The 16,224-nt window shown below is 34.4% G+C and overlaps 9 protein-coding genes across 9 annotated transcripts; 6 read left to right on the top strand and 3 right to left on the bottom strand.

Moving 5' to 3' along the window:
- Positions 1-199: 199 nt before the first annotated feature.
- On the top strand, positions 200-3,199 carry ASE1 (Ase1p; the record flags this gene model as incomplete). Its single annotated transcript, XM_015612927.1, has 1 exon — positions 200-3,199. The coding sequence occupies one exon, from the start codon at positions 200-202 to the stop codon at positions 3,197-3,199; it is 3,000 nt and encodes a 999-aa protein (XP_015466241.1).
- Positions 3,200-3,277: 78 nt separating this feature from the next.
- On the bottom strand, positions 3,278-4,447 carry AC631_04097 (uncharacterized protein; the record flags this gene model as incomplete). The annotated part of the gene is made up of 1 exon (XM_015612926.1): positions 3,278-4,447. The coding sequence occupies one exon, from the start codon at positions 4,445-4,447 to the stop codon at positions 3,278-3,280; it is 1,170 nt and encodes a 389-aa protein (XP_015466240.1).
- A 138-nt stretch (positions 4,448-4,585) lies between these two features.
- AC631_04096 (phosphopantothenoylcysteine decarboxylase complex subunit) lies at positions 4,586-6,226 on the bottom strand (the record flags this gene model as incomplete). The annotated part of the gene is made up of 1 exon (XM_015612925.1): positions 4,586-6,226. One exon carries the CDS (start codon positions 6,224-6,226, stop codon positions 4,586-4,588), a length of 1,641 nt encoding a protein of 546 aa, XP_015466239.1.
- Positions 6,227-6,705: 479 nt separating this feature from the next.
- AC631_04095 (uncharacterized protein) lies at positions 6,706-8,412 on the bottom strand (the record flags this gene model as incomplete). Its single annotated transcript, XM_015612924.1, has 1 exon — positions 6,706-8,412. One exon carries the CDS (start codon positions 8,410-8,412, stop codon positions 6,706-6,708), a length of 1,707 nt encoding a protein of 568 aa, XP_015466238.1.
- A 219-nt stretch (positions 8,413-8,631) lies between these two features.
- On the top strand, positions 8,632-10,014 carry AC631_04094 (uncharacterized protein; the record flags this gene model as incomplete). Its single annotated transcript, XM_015612923.1, has 1 exon — positions 8,632-10,014. The coding sequence occupies one exon, from the start codon at positions 8,632-8,634 to the stop codon at positions 10,012-10,014; it is 1,383 nt and encodes a 460-aa protein (XP_015466237.1).
- A 943-nt stretch (positions 10,015-10,957) lies between these two features.
- AHR1 (Zn(II)2Cys6 transcription factor AHR1) lies at positions 10,958-12,796 on the top strand (the record flags this gene model as incomplete). The annotated part of the gene is made up of 1 exon (XM_015612922.1): positions 10,958-12,796. One exon carries the CDS (start codon positions 10,958-10,960, stop codon positions 12,794-12,796), a length of 1,839 nt encoding a protein of 612 aa, XP_015466236.1.
- A 517-nt stretch (positions 12,797-13,313) lies between these two features.
- On the top strand, positions 13,314-13,661 carry AC631_04092 (uncharacterized protein; the record flags this gene model as incomplete). Its single annotated transcript, XM_015612921.1, has 1 exon — positions 13,314-13,661. The coding sequence occupies one exon, from the start codon at positions 13,314-13,316 to the stop codon at positions 13,659-13,661; it is 348 nt and encodes a 115-aa protein (XP_015466235.1).
- A 763-nt stretch (positions 13,662-14,424) lies between these two features.
- On the top strand, positions 14,425-14,730 carry AC631_04091 (uncharacterized protein; the record flags this gene model as incomplete). Its single annotated transcript, XM_015612920.1, has 1 exon — positions 14,425-14,730. One exon carries the CDS (start codon positions 14,425-14,427, stop codon positions 14,728-14,730), a length of 306 nt encoding a protein of 101 aa, XP_015466234.1.
- Positions 14,731-14,923: 193 nt separating this feature from the next.
- Positions 14,924-15,946, top strand: MNN9 (mannosyltransferase complex subunit; the record flags this gene model as incomplete). Its single annotated transcript, XM_015612919.1, has 1 exon — positions 14,924-15,946. The coding sequence occupies one exon, from the start codon at positions 14,924-14,926 to the stop codon at positions 15,944-15,946; it is 1,023 nt and encodes a 340-aa protein (XP_015466233.1).
- Between the last annotated feature and the right edge of the window lie 278 nt (positions 15,947-16,224).

Raw genomic sequence — 16,224 nt, 5'->3', positions numbered from 1 at the left:
TCAAATAATTAAGAGAGTGGATGAATTTAAAAAGGAAATAAAGTTTGCTATACCGATATAAAAAATAACAGTGAAGATCGCAATTTTGAACATAGAATAGGATATAAGGATGAGCTTTTTAGAAAGCACAAATCATCATATACTTCCAGAGTATAGTAATGGACAAAACACGAATGTAAATCATTGGAAAAATGCAAATATGAATGAGAGTATGATAGACTTAAATGAAGAATTGCCTATTCAGACACCTAGTAAGCCAGTTTCTAGGATGCCTTCTAAAGTGCACGACAAAAACATCCAGGGGAATGTAGAAGAGATGATGGATTGTGAATCAACTTTGGCGGCGGACTCACAGGATGCTGAGCGGAATGCAGATGATACTGCCATGACATTAAAAGATAGGCATTTGGATATCATTGCCATGAATGTTAATAATACTATTCAAGAGCTTAATAAGATATATAGCCAAATCGGTTATTCCACAACGGAAATATCAATAAAGAAGTCTGAAATATTTACAGTAATTGAAGATACCATAAGCAACTTCACTTCTAGTTTACAACGGGAGAAAAATAATATTGAAAACGAATGTGAATGGTTACGACAACAAATCCGAATAATATTGGCTATGGTTAATGATAATAATGGTGAAAAATCTCTATCGTTAATTGAAAGAGGCATAGTATTCAGCAATAGGGCAATGTACGAACAAGGATACAAGGATGATATACTAGCTAAGTTGGCCAATATACAAAATAGGAAACAAAATTTTTATGCAAATTCTCCGTTCAATATTACTTCTACTGGAATTCCACAAACAGATTTCTCATTTGAAAGTCAATACGAATATATGCTTAATAATATCCCCGAGTTATCGTTGTTGCAGCTTAAGAATAAATTGAATTCCACCTTTCTAGAAGTATTGAAGATTTTTATAAAGTGTTTCAAAAGATTAAATGATCAAACAATCATATACTTAGATTTACATGATGCAATCGGAGAATTCTATTCACCTGATGCTAAAGTAATGGTATTAAAAACTTTGCCAACGAGAGAAGAAGCAGAGCAACATAAGGCATTGATAGAACAATTTGAGTCGACTATTAAGTATCTCAAATTATCAAAGAAGGATTCTAAGGTTGAGCCAATAATGAATTTAAAGAGCAAAAACAATGATGAGTTTGCAGTAATAATATCCAGTCCTCGCAAAACAGATGCAAAAACCAATAACACGGCCCAAAATACGGTCAATAGCCATACAGAAAATACAGAATCGAATACCGAGAACCCAATGAATCAATTACGAGATTTAAACTATAAAATTGTGAGAGTGATACGAAGTTTGAAGTTCACGAAAATCACTAATGAATTTTTGTCTAGCATTCAGACAGAAATAGAACACTGTGAAATTGAATTTAATAATAGGAAGAATCAAATGAAACAAATAATAAATAAGTGCTTCGAACATATAACCATTTTGAATTTGAATGAAGAGCAGATCATTAATATTCAAAAGAAATGCGATATAACAAATGGTAAAAATGGCTCAACGGGCAGTGATGGATATTTTGACATAGAAACTCTCAAATTCATACAGACGAATCCCAAAGAGTTTGGTCTTAACGACAACCATTTAAACTTCGTGGGAAAATTTGGTGATGTATTGCAAAAGATTAGAGATGCGAAACAAATGAAATGGGACTATTATTTAACATCCTGCCAGTCTTTGTGGGCTAAATTAGGAGAAAGTAATGACTATATCTCCAATTTCTTGAATGCGAATAGTTCCTTGACAGATATTTCATTAATGAATTTCAAAATGGAATTAAATAGATTATACATGAGGCGGTCTGAATTCATTGAGAATTTTATAATTGACAGCAGAATGGAGATCGAAGAGTTATGGAATAAAATGCATTTTGCTGATGACCAAAGAAAATTCTTCAAACATTATAATTATGATGTTCATGATGATGATTTAGACAAGGAAACTGTTTTGAATGAACACGAGGAAGAGTTGACCCGATTAAAAAAGGAGTATGAATCTAAAGAAAATATTTTAAAAATGTATACCCAGCTAAATGATTTGATCAAAGATCAAAATTTCTTGAAAGATTCTTCTAAAGATTCATCTAGATTATTAAGTAAGAATTCATGTAAAATATTACTCAACGAAGAAAAGATAAGGAAAAAGATAATCAAGAATATGCCAAAATTGATTGAGAGCTTGAAAGCTGATGTTATCAAGTACAACCACGAGCAGTTGAATTGTGGGAATAAACCTTTCACAATAAATGGGGAGGACTTTTTTGAAAAGCTATTAATTATTGAAACAGAACAAATGAACCAAGGCACCAATAGAAGCTCAAGGAATAAGTTCCGTAATAATATGTCAGAGTCACCAAAAAAGACAAATAACTACACTCGATCGTCGCCATTAAAACCTACAGGTAGATCGCCAACGATACAGACTAAAGGCGGCCAAGCTACTTCTTCTATGAATAGGACGAAAGGACCTGCAACATATGCAAGAAAATCTCCTTTAAAGGTTTCGCCTTTGAGAAACCAGCAGGCAATTAAAAAGTCAATTAACAAGCACACTAAGCTGATTCCCCCAAGGTCATTTGGTACCATTCAACAGAATAGTAAATTTGCTCATGCAATAAATATGAGTTTGAGTAGTCATAGTGACTCGACATCAGTCTCGAGTCTCGAAAGTCCAATTAGAGCCGCTTCAAGAACAAACTCAAATATGACGAAATTTATGGATGCACATTTACAACCATTAAATTCACCCTTAACTTTCAATAACGACGAGACAACTCGAATATTTCATGACAACGATGACATCACGAACCATTCAAATATATCTAAGTTATCTCCATTAAGATTTAACACTTCGTTCAATATAGATAATGCTATTAACAATAGGTCCGAAAGAGCCGATTTTACACCAACACAAAAATATGGATTTATTGATAGTTCATATATTGATGACAGAGAGAACAAAGATATAAAGATGAATAAATATGCCTTATCTCCCATAAAGGTTATAGCCATAGACGAAGAAGATAAAGAGAATGAAGACGTGAATGCGAAAACTTCAAAGAATATGACTTGCGATAGTTCCACAATTATTGGAGATGACTATCAAGCATGGAGAGACGAAAGAATACGACAACTAAATAGCTTAGCTTAATAAGTAATTGTAATATACCCTGTATTATTATTTAATGAAGAGAAAGACTATTAAATTATTAAAGTAAAATTTATGCTGTCAATAGTAGACAACGATATGATTGTTTTCGTGAAAAGAATTAACTTCTTTTAAATGTGCGTCAAAATATATCTTTCTTATCGAATTGGGAATTCTAAAAGAACTTAGATCATTTTTGAACGGGTTTTGAAGCAAATTTAGTACTTCCAAACATGAAGGTAAGTCTATTACTATATTTTCTTCAATTAATATTTCATTTCCGCAAGCTATTAAGGTCTTTAAATTTCGAGGAAATTTTACATTTGATAAGCTTGTAATTGTGTTAAGTTGAATATCTATGTATTCAATCGTATCAGGAAATACAACACCTTCTAATGAAGTAATTTCATTACACGATAAATTTATGTATTTTAAGTTTGGTGGCAACCACAATGTATCCTTAGGTAATTGTACTATCATATTACAAATCAAGTCCAACGATCTAAGGCTGTCAGGATAGTTTAGACCTTCTATATTTTGCAAGTTGTTTGTACTTAGAAAAAGAGCATCTAAGTTTCTAAATGAGGATAAGGTATTGTGCAATAAATCAAGTATTTCGTTTTTCTCTGTATTGACATAGTTTTGCCCCTTTACTATGTTTAGCGTTGACAAATTATGTTGTAAATCCCCAGAACCTAATAATCTTTGAAGAAATTGGATCTCTAGCTTTTCTTTTTTTGGTGGATCTCTGTTACCGAGATCCATATACAACTCAAATTTTATAGCTCGCCTAAAATAATCACCATATTTCAGAAATGAATTACCAAAAACATTCATGAATGCCTCTTCTTCTCTTCGATTCTGATTATGAGGGTTGGCTGTAAAAGATAGGACAAACCTATGAGGCTTTATATGCTCATGTATAATGTTACTATTCGAAATTAATTCATAAAGCCTTCCTTCATCGACTACTTCATATGGCTTCTTATAATACCGGTTTTTTAAAAAAGAGCGGCTGGTTTGATTTCTGTATACAATAACCCTATCATAAATACTGGTATCGATTAATTTAGCTAAAATAGTACCGTTTGTTGTTATTTCTCGAACAATTAGGCATTCCGATACACTTAAGAATGAGAAGATTTGAATAATGATTTCATTCGGGAATCTTAAAATGTCTATATTTTTCTTAGATAGGACTTTACCAGGTTTGCTTGATTGTAGTTTTCGACGTTTAGTTAGTGGATTCATCACACAAGATATAAATAATAAATGATTGATTTAGAAGTAAATTGCGAGGAATTGCAACTTCGCATTTTGCAATTTTTTGTCTTACAAATAAATTTATTCATTAAATATTAAATAAGTTTCCTATAGACTATATACGATTTAAGTGTTGGTAGACTCTTCTTCAATAATTAAAGATTGTAGGGTTTCTGCTGTCTGGGATACAGAATTCTTATTTTCAGTATTATCTTCACCTTGACCACCATCATCTTCATCATCCTCATCCTCATCCTCATCTTCATCGTCGTCGTCGTCATCATCATCGTCATCGTCGTCATCATCATCGTCATCATCTTCATCATCTATAATTGCTTCTTCGTTATCATCTTTCTTCTCTTCAGCTTCATTATCATCTTCGTCTTCTTCATCTGGATAACCACCCAATTTTAAAACAATTCGATTGACTATCTCATTCCAATCCATCATACCACCCATTCCTATTTCACCATAACTCCCCACAACCTTCTCGACCGGTTTCAAAAATTCTATCCATGGCATCTCTTCCGAAATTAACCGTAACTGTCTCTTCGTAGTAACAGCATTATATGAAGCACTAACCATAGAAGGAGCTAGCAAAATAGGAAATGAAGTATTCCAAGCCCGTATAACGTTGGTTAGTAAATTATCGCATAAACCTAATGAAATCTTAGATAATGTGTTAGCTGTTAAAGGCGAGACGATTAAGATATCCGCCCAACGACGTAATTCAATATGCAAAACAGGATCCAGTCTTGTTTTCCAAGTATTCCATTCATCAGAATCTCTCCAAACACGGATCTTTTTATTGTTTTCTAAATGATGCAACACTTCCTGAGGAATAAAGTTTTCACTCGATTTAGTCAATATTATCTGAATTGATATTTTATCAGGCGTATATATCTCGATCAACTTATTTATTATTAGTTTAATTTTAATCGTAGATAAAGCACCACAAACACCTAATAATACATGTAATTTGCCATCATCTTGAGGAAGCCTTGGATCTATATTGCTATTTTGTTCATTAGGTCCAAGTACGCTGTCTATACTAGGAGGTGCAAATGAATTAGGATCATTTTTTTTATCCTTCTTAGAAGCATTCCTTGCGTTGTTGGATGGTAATGTAGTAGGCGGGTAGTCACTAGCAGAGCTACTTCTCGATCTACTTATGGCTTTTCCGGGTTTCACAGTCTCATCGACATAGAAATGAGCATGAACCGACGGGACCTTATGGTGAGTACTCTGTGATGGGGGATTTGACAAATAGTCTAAACTGGTCAAGGAATTATTGGACCCCGTAACATTAGATCCCGCTGGGGATGAAATTGGGCTTATATAATGATTGAAATTGACACTAGACCCCGGTTCCCGCACCTCAGGAACATTGAATGAAGGTTCTTGTACTTGCAGGGGTATTACTGATGTTGCACTCTGATTCGCTACCTTTTCCTTTTCTTTCAATACTACACCTCCTGCTGGGATCGTTTCTCTCTGCTGAGTAATATTTGGTGTGGACATCGACATTGGATTTGCCAGAATAGGTGATGGAGATACAGGTCTTTTCAAAGCGGCACTATTATTACCGTTATTTAATATAGGCGGTGGTGATGGACATCTTAAATTCGATATTGCTTTAACGAATGGAGGTGGATCTTGAGGGGTCGATGATGACTTCGGTTCGCTATCGGTATTTCGTTCCTTTTTAATTTCATTTGTTAACGATTCGGCATCTTTGCGATGTGGAGCAGGATTTTCTGAAACCATCTTGTAAAATGGCCCTTCAATTAGCTATTTATTCTCTGTTAAAGTTTACTAAAAACAGTTTTGTAATCAAACACCTTTTTCTTCGATTTAAAATTACTCGCTTATGTAATAGGTTGCGACGAGTTTAAAAGAATAAGGTACATTTGCAACTTATATATCTTGGGCAGATGATACTTAGATACATTGGATAATCATAAAGACTATAGATATATAATGTATAAGAGGTTAGACTTGAGACGTAAAGTATATGATATTTAAAAGAAAAAGTGGGAATTATAGGCAGAAAGTAAAGATTTTGTGCGTATGCTAGTTGAAAAGCCATTGGCTTAGTAATTATTGTTTGGTAACTTGCTAGCATATGCAATGGCTAGTATACTTAACGGAAAATTTAGATGTATGATTCTTATAAAACCGGTTATTATATAAGATTAATTGTTACAATTATTAGATAAAAGTTAATATACAGCTATACCAGCAAATTAATTTGATGATAACCCTAAAGATCTGAAGGAATTGACTAGTTCTCTTGCTTTTTCATCGTCACTCAAATGCAGTGTATCTTCACTCTTTCGAGGAGTCCTAGAGTTCTTAGGTTCAGTTGGAGGGTTTGAATTAGTTTTGTTTCTTGGTATGTCGTGGTGAGAAATGTTTGACAGAGGGTATTTGTGCGGCTGGGAATGTCCATATTCATTCAAGGGAGAGCTGGTATAGTTTGATGGTTGGGGAGGATGAGCATTAGGCACAATTGGAGCATACTGTGGATGGTTTGGAAAGGGGCCAGTGTAGTTCATGGCAGGATAATACATTGGGTTGTTGTAGTAAATAGGATAGGGCATATATCCATTAACCATAGATGGGTAGCCTGGATTACCATAATAGATTTTTTGTTGAAACAGGTTTCTTTCAAAAGCGAGGCTACTTATGGACGGTTCTTTGAAGTTGTTTCTATTATTATCAGTGTTCAATTGTTGCAAAATATAATTATTAAAATCTGGGAACTTGTCGTAGCGAACAGTCAATGACCTATTTTCGAATTCCACATTATCAAAATATTCGATTAGTTTATCCAGGGATTCCTTGTTTCCTGTGGTTACAATTGCGAAACCTCTGCTCAAACCCCTAGATGGTTGCGTATTTGAGTCTTCCATACGACCACCAACCGGATTATCAATATTTCCTGATAAAAACGAAGATAAGAATTGATAGCTGTTGAGCTTGTTCAAGTTAACATTAAGACCCGGATTTGGTATAGTACTTGAATTATGTTGAGATGTTAACAGTTGCATGGGTATTTCCACTCGTAAAATTAGTATATTATTTCCTGGCTCTATTTCTTCAGACTTCAGAACCAAGAAGTTTTTTAATGTGGTCCACGTAGAAGAGAATGGTATGTTTCCTATGAATAGTCTGCACGGATTGACCTTGATCGACTGCCCCTCATCATTCTTAACTACTATAAATTCGCTAGTTGCTGGAAGATTGCTATCATTGGTCACATCGGATTTACTACCATCAGAATCACTAGCATTTTCATTGACAAGATTTGTTATAAAAGATGGAAGCGGCCTTGATGAAGAAGTGCTATTTCTTGAATTCCTCCTAGAGTCACTAGATTTACTAGATCTTCTAGACATGTACGAACTAGGGTAACTGCTTTGCTGCGGCATCTGAAACATTTGTGCTGACTGTTGTGGTGAAGGAATGTAGTTGTAGTTCATAGGTGCAACAGGGGTATAAGGAAAGTTAGGATAGTAGCCACTATAATATGAATTATTCCTATCCAGTGATCCATAGCTTACGCTATCATACATATCATTTGTAATTATTTGAGCTTCCAAATGCTTCAGAAGCCATTCGTAGCCATTCATAAGTTCAATTAGTCTAGCTCCAAAGTCCCAATGCAGAATTTCAATTATTGCAAAACACCTTTGGTTATTATTTTGAACATTGCTATTATTAAATTCCACAATTTTATATTGGTTTAGTTGGGAAATGCTTTCATCAAAATTATTCATAATAATTGAGTCTAATAAGTTCTTCAAATGGGATTCATTTATATCTAATGGTAAGTTTGAAAATCTAACGAAATATGGATAATTGTATGAACTTGGATAAAATGGATTAGCATCTTTGTTGTATTCTGTATTTGAAACGTGGGTAGAATTTTCTCCATCACTCGAAGCCATATTCAAAGCTATTCAATTCTATATTCAATTTGTATATTATTATTAGCAGTTACGTCTTAGATAAGGGGCACTCTTTCTCATTTTAATTTTCTTATCAATCTTTTCAATTTTGTGATTGTTTAATTTTGCAGCTCTTGACCACAATTACATTCATACTAACGACAATAGTTATGTTACAATTACACTAGACACACTTCAAAGAATACTGAAAATCTTAGAATGAATACTATTCAAGACAATGAGAAAAGCTGTGAAAGAAAAAATGACGAATTAGAAACTCCGAAGGAAGATAACGTTGTCCCTCGAGTTACCTATTTGAGTATGTCAATTTTTTGTATTATAATAGCATTGTGTGGACTTCCAGTTGGTTGGGATATAGGAACAATTGGATTCATAATCAGTACTTCTACATTCAAAGAGACGTATGGTAATTCACTGGATGGTGAGACCAATATATCGTCTCTCATGGTTGGTATAATTATATCGAGCTTTAACTTGGGTTGCTTGATTGGATGTTTGGGCTTAAGCAAGTTAACTTCAAGAATTGGTTTCAAAGGTACTATATTTACAGGGAACTTCATTTATTTAGTTGGAACTGTTATTCAGATATTATCTGGATGGTTTCGATTGAACATATGGTTAATGATCCTAGGACGAGTTAACTGTGGTATTTGTTGTGGAGCATTATGTGTCCTTGCACCTAGGTATTTGAATCAGCTCATAATCGTTCCAAAAAAAGACATGTATTTATCTTTTTTCCAAACATCTATTTGCTTGGCCATACTTGGTGGAAACTTGACCAACTTCGTCATGAAGCATGATTATTTAAAGATATTGTCATGCCAATTGACGATCATTCTTATGACTTCTTGCTTGACAGTTTTTCTACCGGAATCCCACCATTATTACATCTCGAAAAATGAAATTGATAAAGCATTCATGGTAGTGAAAAAGCTTCATGTAAGAATTTCCGACGATCAAATAATAAAGTTAATTGATCAAGTTCCGACCATTACTACTCTTCCAAAAGGATGGATTAGAGACAAACAGTATTATAAACCATTGATTCAATGCTGTGTCATGATGATATTTCAACAATTAACTGGAATCAACTATTTCTTTTACTACGGTAGTCTCGTTTTCAGTTCTCTAGGTATAAATACAACGACAGTCAGCATAATCATGAGCGTTGTTAACTTGGTGGGCTCTTTAATGTCAAACATCATTATTGGCAAGTTCGGAAGAATACAACTCCTTCTTATGATTGGATCAGCCATTATGAGTTCTTTGCTTACCATCTACATGATCTTGGCGTACATATCTACACCCAGTTCCCTAACAGGAATGGTAATAATTACCTGCCTTTTTATTGCATCCTTCGCGACTACATGGGGACCCATACCTGGAATTATGGTCACCAGGATATCATGCAACAGTAATGATATAATTGGTCTCGCCAATTGTGTGAATTACACCGCGAACTGTCTCATCACTGTTGTTACACCCGTAATGATTAGTACCGTCGGATTTAATTTTTCACTCCTATTTATTGTCAGCCTCATTTCACTGGTCATCTACATATACTATATGTCAAGCTTATGACAATAATATTTGTAACTTGTCTGCTACTTGCTACAATCTTAGTAATCAAAGTATTTGGTATATATATATATATATATACGGCATCATCTTTTTGTCGGGGCTTGTGTTCCATAAATGTTATGAGGCGAATCCTCTATATAAAAGAATCGAAAACCGTTGAGCGTTATTTCCTAATTTATATATTTTGTAAATATGCAGACAGGCACATATCATTGATGTTGCTTCTAATTTAGCAAGATTGGCATAATTAGCCTCTATAATATGTCGAATACAGCATGACACACAGAAAGTGCTCTGTACAACATTTCAAATGGGGTTTCGATCGACCGCCCAAGTCGAGAAGATCGTAAATTAGGCTCGGAAAGGGGAACAGGGGGATGATTGGGCAACGGTCGTAAATTTTTCCATTGTTAATTTAGTAATCACTGCACTCAGAGTTCCATAATTGCTTATTGTGTACCGTAACTCTAACTACCTATGAAGGTAATATTTTTTAGTAGGTCAAGTTTAGACTAGAAATCGTTAATTTTCACTTGTGCCTATCCATTTAAGATTATTTTTATTGTTGAGCAACCAGAAGTCACTTATTGATACAAAATCGGTTAATATTAACCATTCGAGGTTGAAATTATATATTTAGCCTTCTTTATTTCTTGGGATTTTTTATGGTCCATTTTTCATTTTTCTAGTTATATAAGTCGGGATATATATTAATTTTTCAAATTTTGTACTTGCACTTAATGTCTTACAAAATTTAAGACTCCTAATTGAAAACGATAATACAGACGTAAAACCCGACAATTGCAGCACATAATTCAATGCCCTTTAAAGTTAATAAAAAACCTTCTTCCCCATTCACTTAATAAAATAGAAAGAAGCCATTAGACAAAGCGTAAAAGCGTAAAAGCTGAGACGTTGTATACTTATATAAGACTATTCTTACATGGCCAAGAACAGAAACCAGATAAAAAAAAGTAGAACAAGGTCTGGTTGTTTGACTTGTCGTGATCGGCATATGAAATGTGATGAACAGCAGCCGGTTTGTAATAATTGTATTAAGTCGAAAAGGAAATGTTTTCGGGGTATTAGATTGAACTTCACACAATACACCATATATGATCCTCCAAATAATCCATACCAGAACAATCTTAGTTATAGAATATTGGATCAATCAGTTACCATTGCATCCCTTTATGAAGATGGTAAGAAGCAATATGAATCATATGTACCATTTCACTCCTGGGAAGATTTAAGGGAGTCAGATATACAGTATCAGAAAGATATACATTGCTCAATACCATCAACAAACCTTTTAACAGATTCAAACGTTCAAGAAGCAGATGATGATCTGTGGATACACCAATACCAACCAACACCAAGGCAACTATCTCCTGAAACATTACGATTTGATAACAATTCTATTTCCGAAAACAGTGAGATAACCAACTTGTTAATGAATGATTCAACTTCTGTATCAGACGAAATAGAACAGCATCAATCAATCATTCAACAGCGGCAACTGCATCTCCAACAATCTATACCAGATATCAATGAATCTCGAGACATGCAAAATTCTGCATCAGATAGTGACATATCGTACAACGTTGGAGCAAAAGATTTTATCAACCTTGTCCAGCATCAAAAATACTATTGGTTTTTAGATTTATTTAACGAGCTAAGCATTTGGAAGCTGATTATACCAAATTATTGTTTAAAACTCACTGAGGTCGAGAATTCTGCAGATGAAAGTAATACCTTTTTAATCAATTGTTTACTTAATTGTTCGATACAAAATTCCATTAATTTTAATTCGATTTTAGAACAACAATTACAATATTGGCTTGTTTTAAGGCCATTACGCTTGACACCCGAAACTTTCTCTAAGTTCGAAAGACTATTAATATCAATAGTATTAATCTTGCTTAACTTGTTGACCAAATTACAGCATGGGATATTGCAATTTGATGATAGTAGCAAATTAATATTTAACAACCAGATCAAAATATTTAACCAATCCATTGAGAAGCTTCGTGATTTAAACGATGCAAAGCTTAGAAAAGTAAAATCAGTAGTATTAATCAGTGCTATTCATTCAATTTCAATTTTAAAGTTTTTTATAAACAACCAGTTTAAGCACAACAGAACTCGATTTGACGTCACCGACGAAATCTCATATAACCATACAAAATTAACAGCAGAATTCACTACTTTGAATCATTTTGAAATTATAAACATCAACTCATTTTACAAGAAGTTTGAATATCCTCAAATCAGCTATAATTTACAAGTTCAACCAAGTAGAACACCGGATACGAAATCAGATGCATTGAAACTAAGACAGTTCATCTGGTATCTTATAAAACTCAATTTTATTTTGAAAAATCCAACTAATTCATTAATAGAAATGGATTATAATTTCATATTTACAGATGAGAATACATTAGGGATTCCACCTTTAATGAAATCTCCCGAAGAACAACAAACAATCCTAGGTACAAACAACCAAGCGGAAGTACCTCCTGCATCATCAGCTAAAGCATCAAAGAAAAAAAGAAGAGTCGAACCAGTTCATTCGATTATTCTTCCAAACGACAAAGGCATAGCCATAATGATTTTGAGAGAATACATCAATAAGTTGATTAATTCTAACGATGAGGCTATCAAAGCCGGTTCTAACGAAAGTATCAAGTCAATTTTAGAGTCTATAAACAAGTCAATGATTGAACCAGAGATAAAACTTCTCTGGGACAGAAACTTTAGATGGACTTTGAACGATATTTAGTTGCATAATTTGTATATTAAGTCATTCTGCATCTTATAGATAATAAAAGTAGCTCTTTTATATGTTTATCATCAACTCACAAGATTTATCTATCACACTAGAATTAGAGTTAGTTTCGTATTAATTCTACCCAGAATATGCTATTGAATAGAGTAAAGTGTAGTAGAGAATTACCAATCATTGATTGTTTTGTAGGGATTTACGTTCAGGACTTTACCGGCGTTCCATGTTAAATTAGAACACACATTTTAAAAATTTACAAACGTAACATAGTTCGATACATTCGAACACGTTGACATACCCCCCCAAAGATTACATAGTAAAAAAACATCGACCTTTAATCCATGGCCTTATCTTCCCTAATACTTTAGAATAATATATTGGGATTACCCGGGGGAAGAGAATTTGACGACACACGACCATTCAATGAGAGAAAAAGTTTTTCAGTATCTCGTTGGATAAATCGATTCCTAGATTTGTATAAGAAGTAGATTATATCTAACAAACTCAATTGAAAATGTCATTAGGTACCTTATTTGGCGCTCAACAAATCCGTACTGTCCCAGCAAAGGCTTTAATTAAGCACTTTAACTTAGATGTTAAGGTTGTTGAAACCTTAGACAAGGCTTACGAAAAGAACTTCCCATTAGCTAAGATCCCATGTTTCGTTGGACCAAAGGGATTCAAGTTACAAGAAGTTATTGCTATTTCTATTTACTGTATGTATTTTCCATTAATGCTGCATGCAATTGAACGGTGTTTACGTGATGAGAAATTTTTTCATATTTATACAGTTATCCCTGTCTTAATACATTATGTCGAGAATATTATTCTGAAAATAAATTTAGTCAATTGCATTGCATGAAAAATAGTTGTGATTCAGTTCATAATACTAACCAATACTAGTGATCAACTCAGCAGACCCAGAATCTAAGTTATTAGGTAAGAACGCTAAAGAATACGCTGAAGTCTTAAAGTGGTTATCTTTAACTAACTTCGAATTATTACCAAACATTGCCAAGGTTTTCAAGCCATTGACCGGTAAGGCTCCTTACAACAAGAAGCAAGTCGATGAAGCTTCCGAATACGTCGACAAGGTTATTGAAATCTTCGAAGAAAGATTAGCTAACTACACTTACTTAGTTGGTGAAAGATTAACCTTCGCTGATATCTTCTCTGCTGCCCTCATTATCAGAGGTTACGACAACTTATTCGGTAGCGAATGGAGAAAGGCTCATCCAAACACCACCAGATGGTTCAAGACTATTGTCCAACACAAGATCTTACACGATGTTGTTGGTGACTACAAGTTCATTGAAAAGCCAGTTGAATACGTTCCACCAAAGAAGGAAAAGAAGCAAGCTCAACAACCAAAGAAGCAAGCTGCTCCAGCTGCTGCTGCTGCTGCCCCAGCTGACTCTTCCGATGCCCCAGCTCCAAAGCCAAAGCACCCATTAGAAGTCTTAGGTAAGCCATCCACCCCAATTGACGAATGGAAGAGATTCTACTCTAACGAAGAAACCAGAGAATCCGCCATCCCATGGTTCTGGAATAAATTTTACAACCCAGAAGAATGGAGTTTGTGGAAGGTTGACTACAAGTACAATGATGAATTAACCTTAACCTTCATGTCTAACAACTTGATCGGTGGTTTCTTCAACAGATTGTCTGCTTCTACTAAGTACATTTTCGGTTGTATGGTCGTCTACGGTGAAAACAACAACAATGGTATCACCGGTTTCTTCATGGTTAGAGGTCAAGATTACGCTCCAGCCTTCGATGTTGCTCCAGATTGGGAATCATACTCTTACACTAAGTTAGATAGTTCTAACGAACAAGACCAAAAGTTCGTCAACAACATGTTAGCATGGGATGAACCAGTTGTCGTTGACGGTGAATCCAAGGAAATCGCTGACGGTAAGGTCTGTAAGTAAGCTGTTTAGTTAGCTAGCTGTTACGTATTTAGTATCAATTCCTTATGTTAATTATATTATTACTATTCATACAACCGGGTAACACTGAAATTTTTTTGTAGTAGAAGAACCACGTGATAACATATGTGGCCAGAAAAATGGTTAATCAAAAGCACCAAAACACGTAAGAAGTATAGTTTTAGTTACATCAAACATGGTTTATATCAAGAACCCAATCCTTCGTCACATACGAAGGAAACCGATTTCTTTGATTGCGCCGATTTCCATCCTTTTGATAATATATTTTTTCTTTTTCCATTCGGTGGGATCAAAAGGTTTTAACTCCAAAAGCAAATCAAAGTATAGCTATTCCAAGAAATCACGTAGCTGGTTTGGCAAAAATAGGGACACTGTTATTTTAAGAGATTTACCAAAGAACCACATTAGTCATTACGATTTAAACAAGTTAAGTGCCACCACAAATGCATTAGAAAATAGGGAAGAAGTGTTGATCTTGACTCCTATGTCGAAATTTTTGCCTCAATACTGGGACAATTTAGTAAAATTATCGTACGAGCATAGTTTGATTGAATTAGGATTTATTTTGCCAAGAACCGCTGATGGAGACAAAGCGTTGCAACAGCTAGAATCGCATGTCAAGAAAACCCAAAACTCGAAAGCCAAGTTTAAAAAGATCACTATATTGAGACAAGATTCGGGGTCATTGGAATCGCAAACAGAAAAGGACCGCCATGCTCTTAAGGTGCAGAAAGAAAGAAGGTCAATGATGGCATTGGCAAGAAACTCGTTAGTGTTTACAACAATATCTCCTTCCACATCGTGGTGTTTTTGGCTAGATGCAGACATTGTTGAGACTCCTCCTACTTTATTACAAGATTTGATTTCGCATAATAAGCCGGTGGTGTCTGCCAATGTGTACCAGCGATTCACCGACCCTAATACCAAAGAACCTTCTATCAGACCATACGATTTTAACAATTGGGTTGAATCAGAGACTGGGTTACAAATAGCAGCCGGATTGAAAGATGACGAAATTATCGTAGAAGGATATGCAGAAATGGCTACCTATAGACCATTGATGGCTCATTTCTACGATGCTAATGGTGATAAAAACACTGAAATGGCTTTGGATGGTGTAGGTGGTGGAGCAGTCTTAGTTAATGCTGATGTTCATAGAGATGGTGCGATGTTTCCCTCATTTCCATTCTACCATTGATTGAAACTGAAGGGTTTGCTAGAATGGCCAAAAGATTAGGTTATGAAGTATTTGGTTTACCTAATTACTTGGTATATCACTACGATGAATAATTATAAAGTTTCCATTATGGATTATATTATATAGTCTTTACAATCAACCAGAAATATACTACACATGAACTATACTATACATGAACTAAATATTGATATAGATCCTTATATATATAGTGTTGAATGTATAGGCTTTATGTAAACCAAATCAAAGAAATAAAAAAATCGAGCCGCATCCCAAAGAAA

This window comes from Debaryomyces fabryi (genome assembly GCF_001447935.2).
Source record: "Debaryomyces fabryi strain CBS 789 chromosome Unknown contig00101, whole genome shotgun sequence".
Taxonomy (NCBI): domain Eukaryota; kingdom Fungi; phylum Ascomycota; class Pichiomycetes; order Serinales; family Debaryomycetaceae; genus Debaryomyces; species Debaryomyces fabryi.
Note: the sequence above shows the minus strand (reverse complement) of the source record. Positions and strands in the feature narration are given on the sequence as shown.